The 15,595-nt window shown below is 52.4% G+C and overlaps 1 protein-coding gene across 10 annotated transcripts in view; it reads right to left on the reverse strand.

Moving 5' to 3' along the window:
- Positions 1–15,595, reverse strand: part of DLGAP2 (DLG associated protein 2) — a 699,343-nt gene that overhangs the window by 619,972 nt on the left and 63,776 nt on the right. For 3 of the 10 annotated variants that reach the window (XM_072812942.1, XM_072812930.1, XM_072812933.1), the window contains exon 1: positions 15,045–15,589. The exons of 6 other annotated variants lie outside the window; for them this stretch is intronic. In XM_072812942.1, coding sequence (XP_072669043.1) covers positions 15,045–15,071 — 27 coding nt within the window. In that variant the 5' untranslated portion in view covers positions 15,072–15,589. Of the gene's footprint in view, positions 1–14,831; positions 14,962–15,044; positions 15,590–15,595 lie in introns of those variants that run through there. One more of the 10 variants, XM_072812935.1, reaches the window with a different exon arrangement.

A 15,595-nucleotide genomic window follows, 5' to 3' on the forward strand; every position in this document is an offset into this window, starting at 1 on the left:
CACAAAACAGCCACTTAAACCAGGCAGGGCCATGCTGGCTGAGAGAGAAGCTGGAAGTGGTCGAGACACCTGGGGTGCGTGACCTAAGCAGCACACACGCTAATAGAGCACATGCATATCCATGCTCGGCATTTCCTGAACAGTAAAAGCTTAGGTCAGATCAAGGGTCTAAGAAAAAGTGAGAAGATCCCTGGAATTTCAAACTCTCAAATGGCGAGAGAACCCGTAAGCAGGTGTTTATAGCCCTTTCTAGGCACATCTGGATTAGGGGCGTCTCAGTGGCAAACCAGTGGACGCCGGCCCACATGAGGACACAGCAAGCACACATACCAAATGAAGAAGTTGTTCTACTTTGAAAGGTGACTGGGTGACGGGCACTGAGGTGGGCACTTGACGGGATGAACACTGGGTGTTATTCTATATGCTGACAAATTGAACACCAATAAAAAATAAATTTATAAAAAATAAATAAGTAAACTAAAATAAAAAAGAAAGAGGGATCCCTGAGTGGCGCAGCGGTTTGGCACCTGCCTTTGGCCCAGGGCGCGATCCTGGAAACCCAGGATTGAATCCCACGTCGGGCTCCCGGTGCATGGAGCCTGCTTCTCCCTCTGCCTATGTCTCTGCCTCTCTCTCTCTCTCTCTCTCTCTCTCTCTGTGTGTGTGACTATCATAAATAAATAAAAATTTAAAAAAAAAGAAAGAAAGGTACCATTTTGAAAGGTACTGAGTGTTAAGTACAAACGTTATGATGGATAAATTAGGTATCCATTTATCTAGGATAGAGTAATAGCCAGTGTGAATTTATGGTGGGTCATCAGCTTGTAGGCTGCCCTAGAGGTGGCCTGTGTACCTCTACTTGGCAAATATACGGCCTCTTACCCAATCATTCACCAGTGTGGACAGAAGGTGGCTCTGCCATGGCATTCAGGGACACATCGGGGTCACCCCTGAAGGCCCAGGTCCCAGTCAGCAGCTCCCTACTGTTATCCTCAGGGAAGGGGAGATGCCACTCCCAGTCCTCCCTGGTGCTAGAATTCCCTTCCAGGGGCCCACTCCCTCCCACCTGAGTGCGGGGGTTTTCCCCAGGTCTCAGCAGACCCAGGAACATACACTGAAAATCAAGAGAGATGAATAAAACCCATGTCCGTCAAACTCTAGGTCCCTCCTTTCTCACTGATTTGGCCACCACACATATCGTTCCTTTAATATCCATGTGCACAATTCATACCTTCTCCCACCCAATACCTGCAGACGAAGCACATCACCAATAGATAATACCCAACCAGCAGAAATCCACTCCATCAAGCCTGGTGACACATACACAGAGGGCCTCCATGTCCATGTCACATTATAACACAGAACACGTTATCTTCCTTAAACTTCATGCTAGTCATGAGACCGGTACTACATCCACCACACAACAGGCAACCTGGTGATGGATCAGCAGAGAACAGTACAATTTACAGGAGCCACAGCTGGGACTCCATCTGAGGTGTCACTTCAAGGTCGATCATTAATATTCCAAATTACCTAACACGTCACCCCGCTGCTCTGTGTTTAATCTCACAGGAAAATCCAGTTTCTCGCTTCCCTCCCAACCTTCTCCTCCAGCTGTCTCTATCTCTCTCGGGTCCTCTGCTGCTCACTCACCTTCCTTTTCTCTTCCTTAGTGTCCTGTTAGCCATAGTCTTCCTCATTTCAAAGGTAGCTTTATGGTCAAAGAGAAACAAGGTTAACAGGAGACCAGACATAGCTAAGAAACTGCCTTTTGGAATGGGGGAAAGGGATCAGATTGTACAGAAAACAGATATATCTTCACACAATCTCATTCTTTGGGCTCTTAATGACCATAAAACAAGAGCATGAGAGCTTAGTGTTAGGGAGAGAACACGAACTCTGCGGCCAGCCCAACGGAAAAATCCAAGGCAGCCAAAGACTATCACAGAGGAAGGAAAAGTCCAAAATCAGGATGTTTGTGAAGACTTGGCCATCTGAAGAAGGTGCCAAAATCCTCTGCCCAAGCCAGGAGATGCAGGGTGGAGGAGGTGCAGGTGTTATAATCAGACCATTGTGCTCAGGAACACCAGGTGGGCACACCCCAGATCCTACAGCTGGGGTCAGTATTTCTGCTGACCACTCCTTCGGTCTGGCTCCTCTGTGTCCTAGCCACTTCATACTGAGAATAATCTGGAATTTGTCCTTTTACACAGCACTCATTCATTTAGAAAACCTCTTTATTAAGAAGAGGGACGTAACATTTACAACCGTGAGCTGCCTCACTGACCAGGGGCTCCAGACACAAAGCTGTTTTATCACCTGTGATTTCTCCGAGCTGCATAAGAAACAGCTCAGCGAAAGAAAATGGAGCTCTGGCTGCCAACTCAAGCACCTAAAGTTTTAGTAAAACTGCAGTGATACGTCTCTGTCTGCCTGGGGGTATCTGTCCCTCACCCTGGCCCTGCCCTTACCCTCCTTCGGGACCACCTCCCTCTCCGTCCACATGGGCATGTGCCCCAGTCAGGGCTGGCCCACCATCTCACCCCCACACGTGGCAACTAGCCCGGAGGCATGCACACTACTAATGGACCAAAGGACTGTTGCTGCTGTGGTTTTCACTGGAATGGTCGGGAATGAGTGTTATGGTAAGGTGAGGCTGCAGCTGCCGCAGGCTGCCAGGTGGAGGAGGTCACCCAGAGAAGGCCCCAGGCAGGGCTCAGAGAATCCACACCTAAAGACATCATCTGAGCCCTAAGATCTGGCTTCCATGTCCATGATCCTCTATAGCGGTCCTATACACATCCTGTGTGTTTGTCAACCACAATGTGCTGAGTATCTGTCACTTATAACCAAACAAACCCTACCTAATTGAGTAAGCTACAATTCTACCATAGTAGAATGTTGCCTTACATCTTCTGGTTCTAAGATCTTACCTTATGCCCAATTTTCCAAAGGGTTTCCAAATGGCCTTGGCAGAGGAAATCAGAAAAATATAGCATCCTGTCTATTTTGTCTTCAAAATGGAAGGGCTAGGCGGGAAAACCCAGCAAGAACTAACAGTCCAGGTTGAAATTTCAATGTAGTTTCCCACAGAAATGTAATTTTAAGTGTTGGTTAGGTTCCCAGCTTTGTTCGTGTCCAAACAAATGAGAGAAGATTAACTCACAGTAGTATATAGGACATGAAAACTGTAGCTCAAAAAATCATAGTCCAGATCCTTCTGGAACCTAGAAAGGCAGGTGGTTTGGGAGTTTAAGACAAATAACATGAAGGACGTTCTGAAACCAGCCCTCCTGATGCTGGGAAGCACGAGAATTTGGGGATGGGTTGGCATTCCCGGGAAGAGCTTTAGAGATGGTGCGAGTTCAGTGAGGTGGGAACACGCGATGCCAGCAGGTGTTGAAGAGCATCCCAGCTCCTAAGGCCCTTCTGAGACACAGCTTTGTCGGTGATCCTGGAAATGGCTTCCCCGGATCTGGGAAAGGACCCTGACGACATGAGAGACGACTGGGGGGCAGGGGGAAAGAGCTGCCATTTCTGAAGCCCCACTCCTGGTACAAGTATCAGAAAGGGAGACAGACCATGAGAGACTCCTAACTCTGGGAAACGAACTAGGGGTGGTGGAAGGGGATGTGGGCGGGGGGTGGGGGTGACTGGTGACGGGCACTGAGGGGGGCACTTGACGGGATGAGCACTGGGTGTTATTCTATATGTTGGCAAATTGAACACCAATAAAAAATAAATTTATATAAAAAAAAGTCCATCAACCTGGCAGTATAAAAGGGGCAAAGGTAGCTTTGACTATTGCAGGTCACTTAGGGAGCAAATCCTACCCGCCACAAATTCCTCAAGTGTCTGACGCTGTGGAAAAAGGAAGATGAGTTGGTGTAAATTAGTGTAGGACAAGCAGTGCCCTTTCTGGGTAACTTAATGCTGCGTTAGGGTGAAAACAGCATAAGAAAGTCTGAAGTATACTGAGCGAGAAGGCAGGCACATACCCATGTTAGAATTTTCCTGATAAAATTCAAGGCTGTGGAGATCCCTGGGTGGCTCAGCAGTTTAGTGCCTGCCTTTGGCCCAGGACGTGATCCTGGAGTCCTGGGATCAATTCCCGCATCAGGCTCCCTGCGTGGAGCCTGCTTCTCCCTCTGTCTCTGTCTCTGTCTCTCATGAATCAATCTTTAAAAAAAAAAAAAAAAAAAAAAAAAAAAAAAAAAAAAAACCTCAAGGCTGCAGAGCCTGTGTTATTCTCCTCAACCAACCCCGTGAAGCGTAGAAGACAGAACCAACCATGAGAGGTGCACCCATGGCTTTGTCGCCACTCTCCCAGGATTCTCTCGGAAGCAGAAAGACGTGTATGGCTCCAGAGAGCATGACCTCAGCACCGAACAAGCCCCAGGTCCACCGTGTCTGCAGAAATCTAGCACAACACAGTCCACGCCGCTCACCTTCCTTGGAGTGTGCGCAAGTCTGAGAGCTGCAGACATGTCTCAGACGAAGAGGAAAGTGGTTTCCTGAAAAAAACCTAGAACCTAGTAACAGACTTCAGGGAATCATCGAGAGCAGCTCTGCCTTCAGGAAGTCCAACAACCTCAGCACGTGGCTGCCCCCTTCCTAAAGGTTTCTACGGTGAGAACTGGGTACATACACTGTGTGTTGTGGACTCCAGCGTCCGATCACCTACAGCGTTGACATGTCTGTTTCCTGAACCAGCTGCCCTCCTGCGGCCTCTTCAGTTCACAGTAGGCACTCCTCCTGACCTGCTCAGAAGGCAGCTGGAAGCTCATGTGAGAGCTACAAGCTGAGTGTATTGAACAGATACATCTTTTTACCCATAATTGAACTTCAAATTTCTCTTGAAAGCCCTTGACTCGTATTTTGTTCCCCGCATTACAAAAACATCCTTTCGGATCATCAGTCCAGTACAAACATAGCATGCCCGCCCTAGGGGAAGTGCACATCTCGAGCTCAAACAGGAAGAGTCCCTCTGGCCCCAATATTTCTATTTTCCGGGAAAGAGTGAACTATTTCAACAGCCTCTTACACTAACCATATGGTGGGCTTGGAGTTTTATAAAGTCAGAACTGGCAGCAAACAGCAGAGTTCTGAACGCACACATTCCATGACCCCATCCACCAGTCTTCTACCTGGTGGAACCTAGTCGGCTCGGGCTCTGGGGCTGCTGCTGGGCCTTCCTGGACCTGTGATCGTCCCCTCACGACCCTGCTGACCTCATGACCGACACCTCCCATGGCCCATTCACCTGCGGTCAGTAAACGTGGGATGAGAGACATACGTGCATTAGTTACAGAAACAGATCAGAGGCATGTTGTTCTTACAGGGTTTACCGTCTGTGCAGCAAAGAATAAACCATGAGCAAAAAACAGCCACCATACCAGGAATACACTCTGAGAGGAAGACATCACGCGGAAAGTGAATCCTAGATTGGGAGAAATTATTGTGCTCTGGAAAAACATGGTCCCCTGCTGGGACCCGATTAGGCAGCGTCTGGGGACAGCAGCCCAGGCACAGCCCGAGTGGGGTGAGGGCAAGGGGAACAGCCAGCGCTGCGTCTGGCTCAGCAGATGGTGCATGAGACAAACAGTAAACCCAAGAGGAAAGTCGATCTGTGTGTGATCGTGAGGACACCTGAGCAGCACCAGCAAAGCTGGACTCCTCTGAGGCCAGAGAGGACCCAGTGATGGCGGAGAGCAAATATGAGAGGGCTGGGGCCAGCACAGGGGTGGGGGGTCAGCACGGGGACAGCACAAGGGTCAGGGTCAGCACAAGGGTTGGGGCCAGCACAGGGGTCAGGGTCAGCCTGAGGGTCAGCATGGGGGTCACGGTCAGTGCCAGCATGGGATTCAGGGTCAGCCTGAGAGTCAGCCCCAAGGCTGGGGGCAGTGCGGGGGCCAGCATCAGGCACGGGGTTAAGAGGTGGATTTTAGGAGGCAGGAGGGGAAGCACTGGCCGTGGCTGTGGCCAGCATGGAAGGTGCAGTACTAGGCAGACGGCCTGAGCACTCACTACATCCCTTCCTGGGCCCAGACGGTGAGCAGGTGTCCAGGATGGGCCACGCACAGAGCCAGGCTGGCTAACGACTCTGCAACAGCGGCGCTGGTTCTTCCAGGTCCACGGCCACGGCCATGCCCTCCAGCACTGTCCCTGAGCCCCGGGAAGCGACACAAGCCCAGCACGGAGCTGGAAAGCACCACACAGCAAGTGTCTGACTGTCAGAAAACCAAGGACTGTGAGAGCAGGGACACAACACTGCTGCTGCCATGCCCTCATGAGCCATCCTCATCCCTGGGGCTCTCCCAGCCCTCTGTGCCCCTCTCACATCCTTGCACCTGCAGAGCATTCGAGGCCCTGGCAAATCCCAACTCCCTCTTCTACACCTCCTTTGACCCTGTGCATCTCTCTCTTCTCTGAACGTATGTGTTGAAAGTCACAACAGCAGTCCACTCACTTACCTCACGGGAACAGCACCAGCCCAAAGGGTGAGAACTGGGCCAGAGGGTGGAGCCCACTGGGACACTTCCCGGATCTGGAACCCTCCAGAGCCTGTGGCCCAGGAGCCAACACATGGTTAAAGGCTCAGAAGGGGGGCAGGTTTTCACCAGCTACGAGCCGGGACAGCAAGGGACACCGTCCCTGCAGCCACCTGGAGCCGCACGTGGAGCGGGACATGTGGTGAGGGCAGAGAAGACACGGGCATGGGTCAAGTCCCACGTGCCAGTCACCATCACGCAACCAAGGTGGAGAAGATGAGCAAAACAGAGCCCCAGCATGGGCACCCCCCGCCGCCATCCCAGAACAGAAGGACCACAGACACTGCTGTCACGATCGGCTCACTGGGGACCCACAGCTGTCCACCAAGAGGATCCTGATTCACGATAGATGCCCTCCCCAACACCTACTTACACTGCACTGTGCTTGGCAGGCCACGTGTCCGTGGCCGCTCCTCTGAAACAATCCGTCACTGATCTGACACGCAAGGTCAGCGTGTCCTTCCCGCATTTCACAACTGTTTCAGGTCACCTCCTTAATTTAACGTGTACAGTTCTCCAGTATTTACACTCCTCCCTATTCGGGTGACAGATGTGCCTGCAGAGGCCGCACCTGTAGGGCTAATTGAGACCCCGACCTGCCTCAGTTCCTCCTAACAAAGGAGATAATAAACATCTAGAAATCGAGATTGTAAGAGCCACTCTTAAATTCCTCAAATTGTTTCCTCTTGGAGATGCTTTTGTTATACTATTTCCCCCAACGGCCTCATTAATTCAATAAGGATACATAAATCATAATTACTGTTTAATGGCTGCCTACTATGGGTCAGAACTATGCATATTTGCAACCAAACATGTGCCCAGAGCTCTGGGAAAGGAGAAGGAAATGCCCAGAAGAGACAATGACAAGGTCACAATTTACTGGGGTGGTCTGTGGGCAGGCAGGAAGGAAAGGGTTTGTGTGGGGAAGAGCTGACAGGAAAGGGTTCAGGAAAGTCACAGTTGTCACCTCGCCCTGAGGGACATTAGCGTTCATAGGGGTGACATGATGACAGAAGGTCACCCAGGAGGAGCATGTGGTAGGGCAAAGCAGGGGGGACAGAAGGCAGGGTGGGGGCAAGGATGTGGGCCACATAGCAGGAGCAAGAAAGCATCCCATTAGGAGACGCAGGACCATTCACATCACACTTCCCAACAAAGATCACCAAGGCATGACCCACTGTGAGAAAACAGGTGTGCGTTCATGCATACCAAGATGGGTGCACACAGCCGTGCACAGACGTCCATAGGTGCGCACCTACATGTGTACACACCCACATGTGTGCATGCATGTGCGTGCCCGTGTGGATGTGTACCAACATACATGCGCACAAGGCATGTGCACATCTGTGTGTGCACACACCCACACACATATACACCTACATATGTACACACCCACATGTGTAAATGTGCGTGCCTACATAGATATTACCAACATATGTGCACACAAAGCAGGTACATATCAGTGTACATGTACCCACGTGCATGTGTGAATATACATATGCACATGTGTACTGTGTGAATATACATATGCACATCTACGTGCTCAGATACATGCACACATATGCATAGATAAACCTGTGCTGGTGCCCACAAACACCCATGGACATGTGCATGCACATCTGTGCACATCTGCAGTCATGTGTACACACACACACGGGCACACACAGGTTTCTCTATGCGGACACAAAGCATCACGTCACGTCATCTCAATGTTGACAGATGGTGGGAGGATGCTGGGAGGGTCTCTGTTCCCAGCAGGTGGATGCAGATGTGTGTGTGAGTAGCCATGTAGGTCTTCATGGCGGCTGCATGGCTGTATACAATTGTGCCCACAGTGTGCAAACAGTTCCCAGGTCCAGGTGATTCCCCTGCGAGTGTCAGTAGGAAACTGGCATCATGGGACTTCTTCATAGCCTCTCCAACAAGCCACCTTCTCGTCTCTAAAGCAGCAACAACTCAGGAATGTTTTAAACCCCACCACGCAACACCCCTCACAGGTGTTGGGGCCTCGGCAGCATCGCACACCTGAGAATAACACGAGGTCCGGAAGGTCAAACATGGTGGTGTTGGGATAGGAGACTAGTGCCAGCAGCCACGGAGAGCAGGGTCAGGCGGCGTCCCCAAAACGTGGACCTGCTCTAAATGCTTACGAGCTATCACCCTGAAGGGCGACCCCCCCCCACATGTGCCTCCGTGTGATCATGGCTTCCATCAAGGCAAGCAGACATGTTCACCCCGTTACTATAGTCACATTAATTCACAACATTTAAGTGCTTTTAATAATCCAAAGTGAGTTCACAGTTAATATCAACTATTTGATTTGCATCCTGAGCAAAATGCGTCTTTACCAACTGTGCCTGGTCACACAATGGGGTCAGGCCCACGGAGCCCGCCCCTGACGCCACCCGAAGCTCCATCTGACCACTTTCCACCGCCTCTGCCGCCGTCCTCTATTCTGGTGCCTCTAACCCCACAGGCCCAGGACCGTCCTGCTGCTCAGCACGTACCCAAACCCTTCCTCTGCCCCCGGCACACAGTGCTCTCCGGACCTGCAGCACCAGCACCTGTGCATCCACACAAGCAACACTGAAGGTACCACTAGAGAAGGACCGAGAGCCGAGTCCCGGTGACGTGGATGCCGAGCGGAGGCTTCAGTGTCAGTCCCCGAGAACCCCTGCTCCACAGGCAAGACCAGCTCCCCAGCAGAAGGCGACAGGCAGCACAGGTGCACGGGGGCCACGCCACATAGGGCACCCCCAGGAACCTCAAAGCCCCCACACATCAAGCTTCCTGCCATCCCCCGAAACCCAAGGTGATATCACAGCAGCAACCCTGAGCCTCTCAGGAAAGCATCAGGGGAGGCCGACCAGGAACATGCAGCCTCAGTGTCCGTGGGAACATGCCGTGTGCTCAGGGCTGGGCACACACCCCCGGGACCCCGAGGACAGCACTGGGGGGCAGTCCAGAGTTTCAGAAGACATGAGATGCTGATAGAACCTGCAGCAGGGAAACCCAGCAGGGCCCCCGGGGGTGGAGAAGCCTCCACGGCTGGCAGCACAGGTATGGGTGGGGTCCAGACCCTGCACCCTGCATGCTGCTGGCAGGGGACACTGACTTGCGACCACCAGGGACAGCAGTTGGCAAGCTTCTCAAAGAGACACATGTGCACCCGTGGCCTGGGAACCACTGCTGGGCGGGCACCCAAAAATACACGTCGCACGCGCGCTCACACACAAACACACACACACACACACACACACACAGGTCTTAACAGCGGTCAGCACCTGGGAGCCTGTCCCTGGAGAACTGGGGGACGTGCGTGTTCGCACGAGGGAACAAAGGGCTGTGCGGGGTCAACGGGAACAGACCTCGCAGCGCTTGGAGCTGGGAAAGGCCACAAGCACACACCCACACAGGCACATGTCTGGTCTGTGCAAGACAGGCCCAGCCTCTCCACTGACAGCAGGGTGGCATGGCCTCGGGGCTGGGACGGGAGCGCCCTGCCCACGACGGGGGGTGCTGGCGGTGTGATGAGCACCGTGGATGCTTGCCGACCTGAATGCTCACCATCCTCCTGGTTTGCCGCATGTCCCTTACTCCTCGACACAAGTGCACAAGAGGGGAAGTGACCTGGGGGATCTGAGGGAACCAGTGTGTGCCCACGACCCATCTCCAGGATCAGGGGCACTTAGGGAAGGCTTCACAGGCAAAGGTCCCTGGCTGTGCAAAGGAAGAGGTGTTTGCCAACAAAATCAGTGAGGTTGGGAGGGAAGCAGTTCACACCTGGAGGCTCCTGGGGAAAGGTGGCCAGAATGAGGAGTCTGCTGGGAGGGCGGGGAAAGGACAGGGAGGGACAGGAAGGGGGCCAATCACAGGCAGGGGCTGCAAACCCGCATGGTCAGGTCACCTGTGAGGACAAAGAGTCTGTGCTGCCCCAGTGGAAGCTGGAGCCTCCAGGAGGCAGCACAATGGGGCCTGTGCTCTGGGGAAATGCAGCTGGTCAGGGGAGGACAGAGCAGCACCCAAACCCGCGGGGGTCTGAGCACAGTAGCAGCTCCGGGCATTGATCCGCCGTGGACAAGGCCACTGCTCCCCCATCTCCTCCCCCGACCTATGTCGTGTTAAACACATCTTAATGGATCTTGAAGGACAGTGCTGGAGCCATGACGGAGACCAAGTGGTTCTGCAGAAGCCTGGAGCATTTCCTGAAGAAAAGGGGTGATGTGGGATGGATGGGCCGCCAAAGCATCGCTCCAGGAGTGGGAAGGAGGCCATGCAGGCCCTGGCATGAGCCGGGGACACTGTGTCCCAGAGCAATAGGGTCCTGGGTGACCACAGCCCCCCCCCCCCCCACAATCTTGGGATCCATGAGCGCATTCACTCTCCCTGACTCCTTCAAGCCCTGAGGTCAACAGGCCGGCAAGGGTGTGTGTGCAGAGCGAGAGGAGGGCGTGGGGCCTGTATCACACGCGGTCCCTGCACAGGCCCCGTTGGGCCCCAGCTCCAGCCTCGGTCCATTCACAGCATGCTCTGCACTTCCTGTTTACTGGTGGTTTCACGGTCAGGATGCACTGAGCACAAGAAGGCCACAGAGTGCCTTGCAGGGAATGTGTGAGTGCTTGGGAAGCCGTCCAGGCCTGAGCTCCGTAGACATGGGTCAATGACATGCGGTAGAGGAGACGACTTTAACCAGCATACAGAGAAGCAGCTGGTATACTGACTGGGGATGACGACGCTGTGGCCAACGGCTCACAGGCCCAGCCCCATACCCCTAGGAGGGGTGGTTCAGTGCCCGCCGCCGTCCCAGGCCTCACAAATGGGATCGCTGGGAGCGAGGACCAGCGCAGCCAGATGTTGAAACGAGAAAACTTCTCGTTTCTCATTTCCACGGGTTTCCAACACACGGGCCCATTCCCCTGACAGCGGTGCCGCACTAGGTCATGGGGGGCGCCAGGGGACCCCACACAGGACGCACAGTACAGTGCCCCTTAGCTCCTGTCCCCCAAGGCGGGGACACGACCAGTGACCAGCACACTACATAGGGTGGCAGGCTCTACCCTCCCCCAATCCCCAGGCATGAACTCTCACAGCCATAAACACACCCGCCGTCGGGCTGACTGGATTTCAGGAACAAAAACAGATGATTGACGATCACTCCGCTGTGGAGGAGGGTACCCACTCAACCCACAGGACAAGTTGCAGAGAAGCAGCCCATATACACGAGCACAGCCCTGGGGAGCGTGGTGTGCAGGTGCCGCGGGGACAGGATGCAGTGGAATGGGCCGGGCGCACAGGTGGATGCGGAGCAGTGAGGCAGCCCTGAAGACAGGGCGAGGACGCTCCTGGGAATGTGCACAAACCTGCACAGAATGCGAGGCTTTGACGATAGTTGAGAGACACGACGAACACGTCCTGGGGTCCCAACATGTTCCCGACAGGACCTCGGAATAAAAACCAGAGAGTGTAGAGGAAAAAGAAAAAATGCCCCCAAATAAAGGAAAAGCCACAGCTTGAGGGTGGGGGAGCCCACAGAGCACCAAGCGGCACAAGCAGGACAGCAGAGCAGACCAGCAACAAGGATGACAGCGCCCCACGGAGACACGGGGACATGTCCTCGAGAAATCACAAAGTGGCCGGTGGTAGGGCAGGGATGCCTGACCTCGGGAGGTGAAGGGGACTCCCTGCCACCGACCAGGCAGAGAGGGCAGTGTGTCTAGGGAGAGAGCTCATGAATTCTGAGGCCAATGCTCAGGAAAATCACATTTTACATGGGAACAAGCCAATGGAGTCAGCAAGGCCTCTAATAACATTCCCACAGACGTGAGCACACGTGCTTCCGAAGGCGATGGCAACGGGAGAAGGAATAAAAGTCAAGGAGGGGAAACGGCACAGCCGGTGGTGAGCGACCGCGGGAGGGAGGAACATCCCACCGGGGAGGGATGGTGGTGAGACGCAGCTGGGTCATGTCTCCATGGACCCACGTGCACATGCAGGATGCGTGTGCAAACAGAGCTCACGGCGCCTGCATGTGGAGGGCGCCAGGGCAGGCCAGCCAGGGAGGAACGACAACGTCCCCTTCCTAGACTGAGACGCAGATAGAAACGTGTGAACCAAGTGTGTTCAACCTAAAACCAATCCTCCCCATGCACGAAAACACAAACATCGCAAGATATCAGCCAACTGAATCCTGCTGTGTATCAAAATAACACACCTAACTGGGAGATGAAGGAAAGGCTTGATACCAGAATATTTACTATTTCACTCAAAAGGTAGCCAAGGATGATGGCAGAGTCTACTCATACCGGATTACCTTCAACACCATACCTAATTTTTTACGTAATCTGTATATTGAGATTAAAGAGATATTTGTTTCTTTTGTAAAAGCTTGTTTACCTTAAGTCCGTCTGTGATTATTTTAGTATTAACACCACACTACTTGCCCTAAACCACGTAATAAGACAAAAAAAAAAGAATAAAAGTATGGAAGGGAAAAATAAAATTAGCAATTACAATTTATCTGCTTAGAAAGTGCACAATAGCCAAACTGTGGAAGGAGCCTCGGTGTCCATCGAAAGATTAATGGACAAAGAAGATGTGGTTTATGTATACAATGGAATATTCCTCAGCCATTAGAAACAACAAATACGGGATCCCTGGGTGGCGCAGCGGTTTGGCGCCTGCCTTTGGCCCAGGGCGCGATCCTGGAGACCCGGGATCGAATCCCACATCGGGCTCCTGGTGCATGGAGCCTGCTTCTCCCTCTGCCTGTGTCTCTGCCTCTCTCTCTCTCTCTCTGTGACTATCATAAATAAATAAAAATTTAAAAAAAAATTTTAAAAAAAAAAGAAACAACAAATACCCACCATTCGCTTTAACGTGGATGGAACTGGAGGGTATTATGCTGAGTGAAGTAAGTCAATCGGAGAAGGACAAACAGTGTATGTTCTCATTCATTTGGGGAATATAAAAAATAGTGAAAGGGAATAAAGGGGAAAGGAGAAAAAAGGAGTGGGAAATATCAGAGAGGGAGACAGAACATGAGAGACCCCTAACTCTAGGAAACGAACTAGGAGTGGTGGAAGGGGAGGTGGGCGGGGGGTGGGGGTGACTGGGTGGTGGGCACTGAGGGGGGCACTTGACGGGATGAGCACTGGATGTTATTCTATATGTTGGCAAATTGAACACCAATAAAAGATAAATTTATTAAAAAAATAATGCTAGCATACAAAAAAAGATGATTATATTAAAACTGAAAATAACAAAAACATATTAGAAAGTGAAAATCACAGTGGAAAAAATAATTGGAATCAAAGGTGTTCTTAATATAAACTATTACTACATAACTTTTCTAAAAAATCTAAGGAAGACAACTCATTAGAAAAATTAGTAGAACATTTGAATAAATTTATAAAAAAAAAAAGTCCAAGCAGACAACCAATTAGCAGCCGTTCAATAAAGAAAGAGATGCAACAGCACAATCTGAAAACGGGGAAAGATGAAAACATCACTTGGTAAATAATACCTACCCATCCTATAGATACTAACACCAAACAAAACTACGTGTGTGCAACTCACAGATAATCTTGGAATTTGAGTGAAACCAATGGCGCCAAGTCATCATCACAGTGGAAAATGTGGAAAGTCACTAAAATCTGAGTTGGTGAATACAGCATCTGTCAACACCACATGTGAATATTCATGGACTCAGCAAGCGCACATAGAGGAGTGTGCAGCAGAGGTTATGACCGCACTGCTCATTCCAGGAGAAACAACCCACCAAACCAAGCACATGTTATTGGGGGAACAGTGGCCCAGACGACACTGTGTCCGCGCAGAAACACAGGACACACATGAAACGACGAACTTAGGAACCAGGCAACATGGCGACCCAGTGCCAAACGTGACCCCAACCTGGAGTCTGCACCAAAAGGGACAGAGCACAAGACACTCGATCACAACTGACAAACTGGCCACGGGTGGCAGACGGGACACATGCTGTGCACGGTTGGTTTACAGGCGACAGAGCCTTGGGTGCCCACACTGTGGGAACACGGAGGGGAAGGGCCCCGCGCCCTCACAAGAACCTCCCGTGTGTGCGTGTGTCACAGGGCAAGGAGCACAAGTGAGTGTGAGCTCAGGTCATGAAGCAAACGGGGTAAAGGTGGACACCACATAAGGCACACTCATTCCATTCCTCTTTTCTTGAAATGCGCCTGAGATTTTAGATTATTTCCAGAAAAAAATGTTGTCGTAAAAATAATAAAGTAGATTTTTACGCACGTGTATTAAACCAAACAGACCGGGGATCCCTGGGTGGCGCAGCGGTTTGGCGCCTGCCTTTGGCCCAGGGCGCGATCCTGGAGACCCGGGATCGAGTCCCACGTCGGGCTCCCGGTGCGTGGAGCCTGCTTCTCCCCCTGCCTGTGTCTCTCTCATGAATAAATAAATAAAAATCTTAAAAAAACAAAACAAAACAAAAAAAAAAAAACAGACCTGTCTGGTACGTCGGGTGAGGGCCATGGCCACGGAGCTCTGCAGCCTGGTCTAGTCATGCTGGAAACCCACGAGGGAGGCCCGCGTGGACGTTCGCGGCGCGTGCGCACGGGGACACTAGGCCTCGCACACTTCCACCCGGAAGGAGAAGAGCCGGGGGGTCAAGATCTGCAGGCAACTGTGAATGATCTAGAATGTTCTCAATGTCTTGAAAGCGGTTCTCTTGTTTAAACTGCTTTCTTTCACTGGGCGCTGGCGGCAGGGAGCGAGCGCGGAGAGACAGACCTCGGGGGAAAGGCCTCGACCTTGGGGCTCCGGCCTCCGCGCGGACCCGCCGGCCCACGACTCAGCCAAGACGACCAACTGCGCTCGGCGCGGGCGGCGGCACGACCATCCCTCGGGACTCCGGCCCTTTTCCGTCGCGTCTGCTCACGCACGAGAGACACAGAGAGGCAGAGAGCCCGGCAGACGGGGTCGGAGCGGGCCGCCGCGCCCCCTGGGGTCCACGACCTGCCCCTCGCGCGCCCAGACCTCGTCCACGGCCTCCCGTT

This window comes from Canis lupus, chromosome 36, assembly GCF_048164855.1.
Source record: "Canis lupus baileyi chromosome 36, mCanLup2.hap1, whole genome shotgun sequence".
NCBI classification, from domain to species: Eukaryota; Metazoa; Chordata; class Mammalia; order Carnivora; family Canidae; genus Canis; species Canis lupus.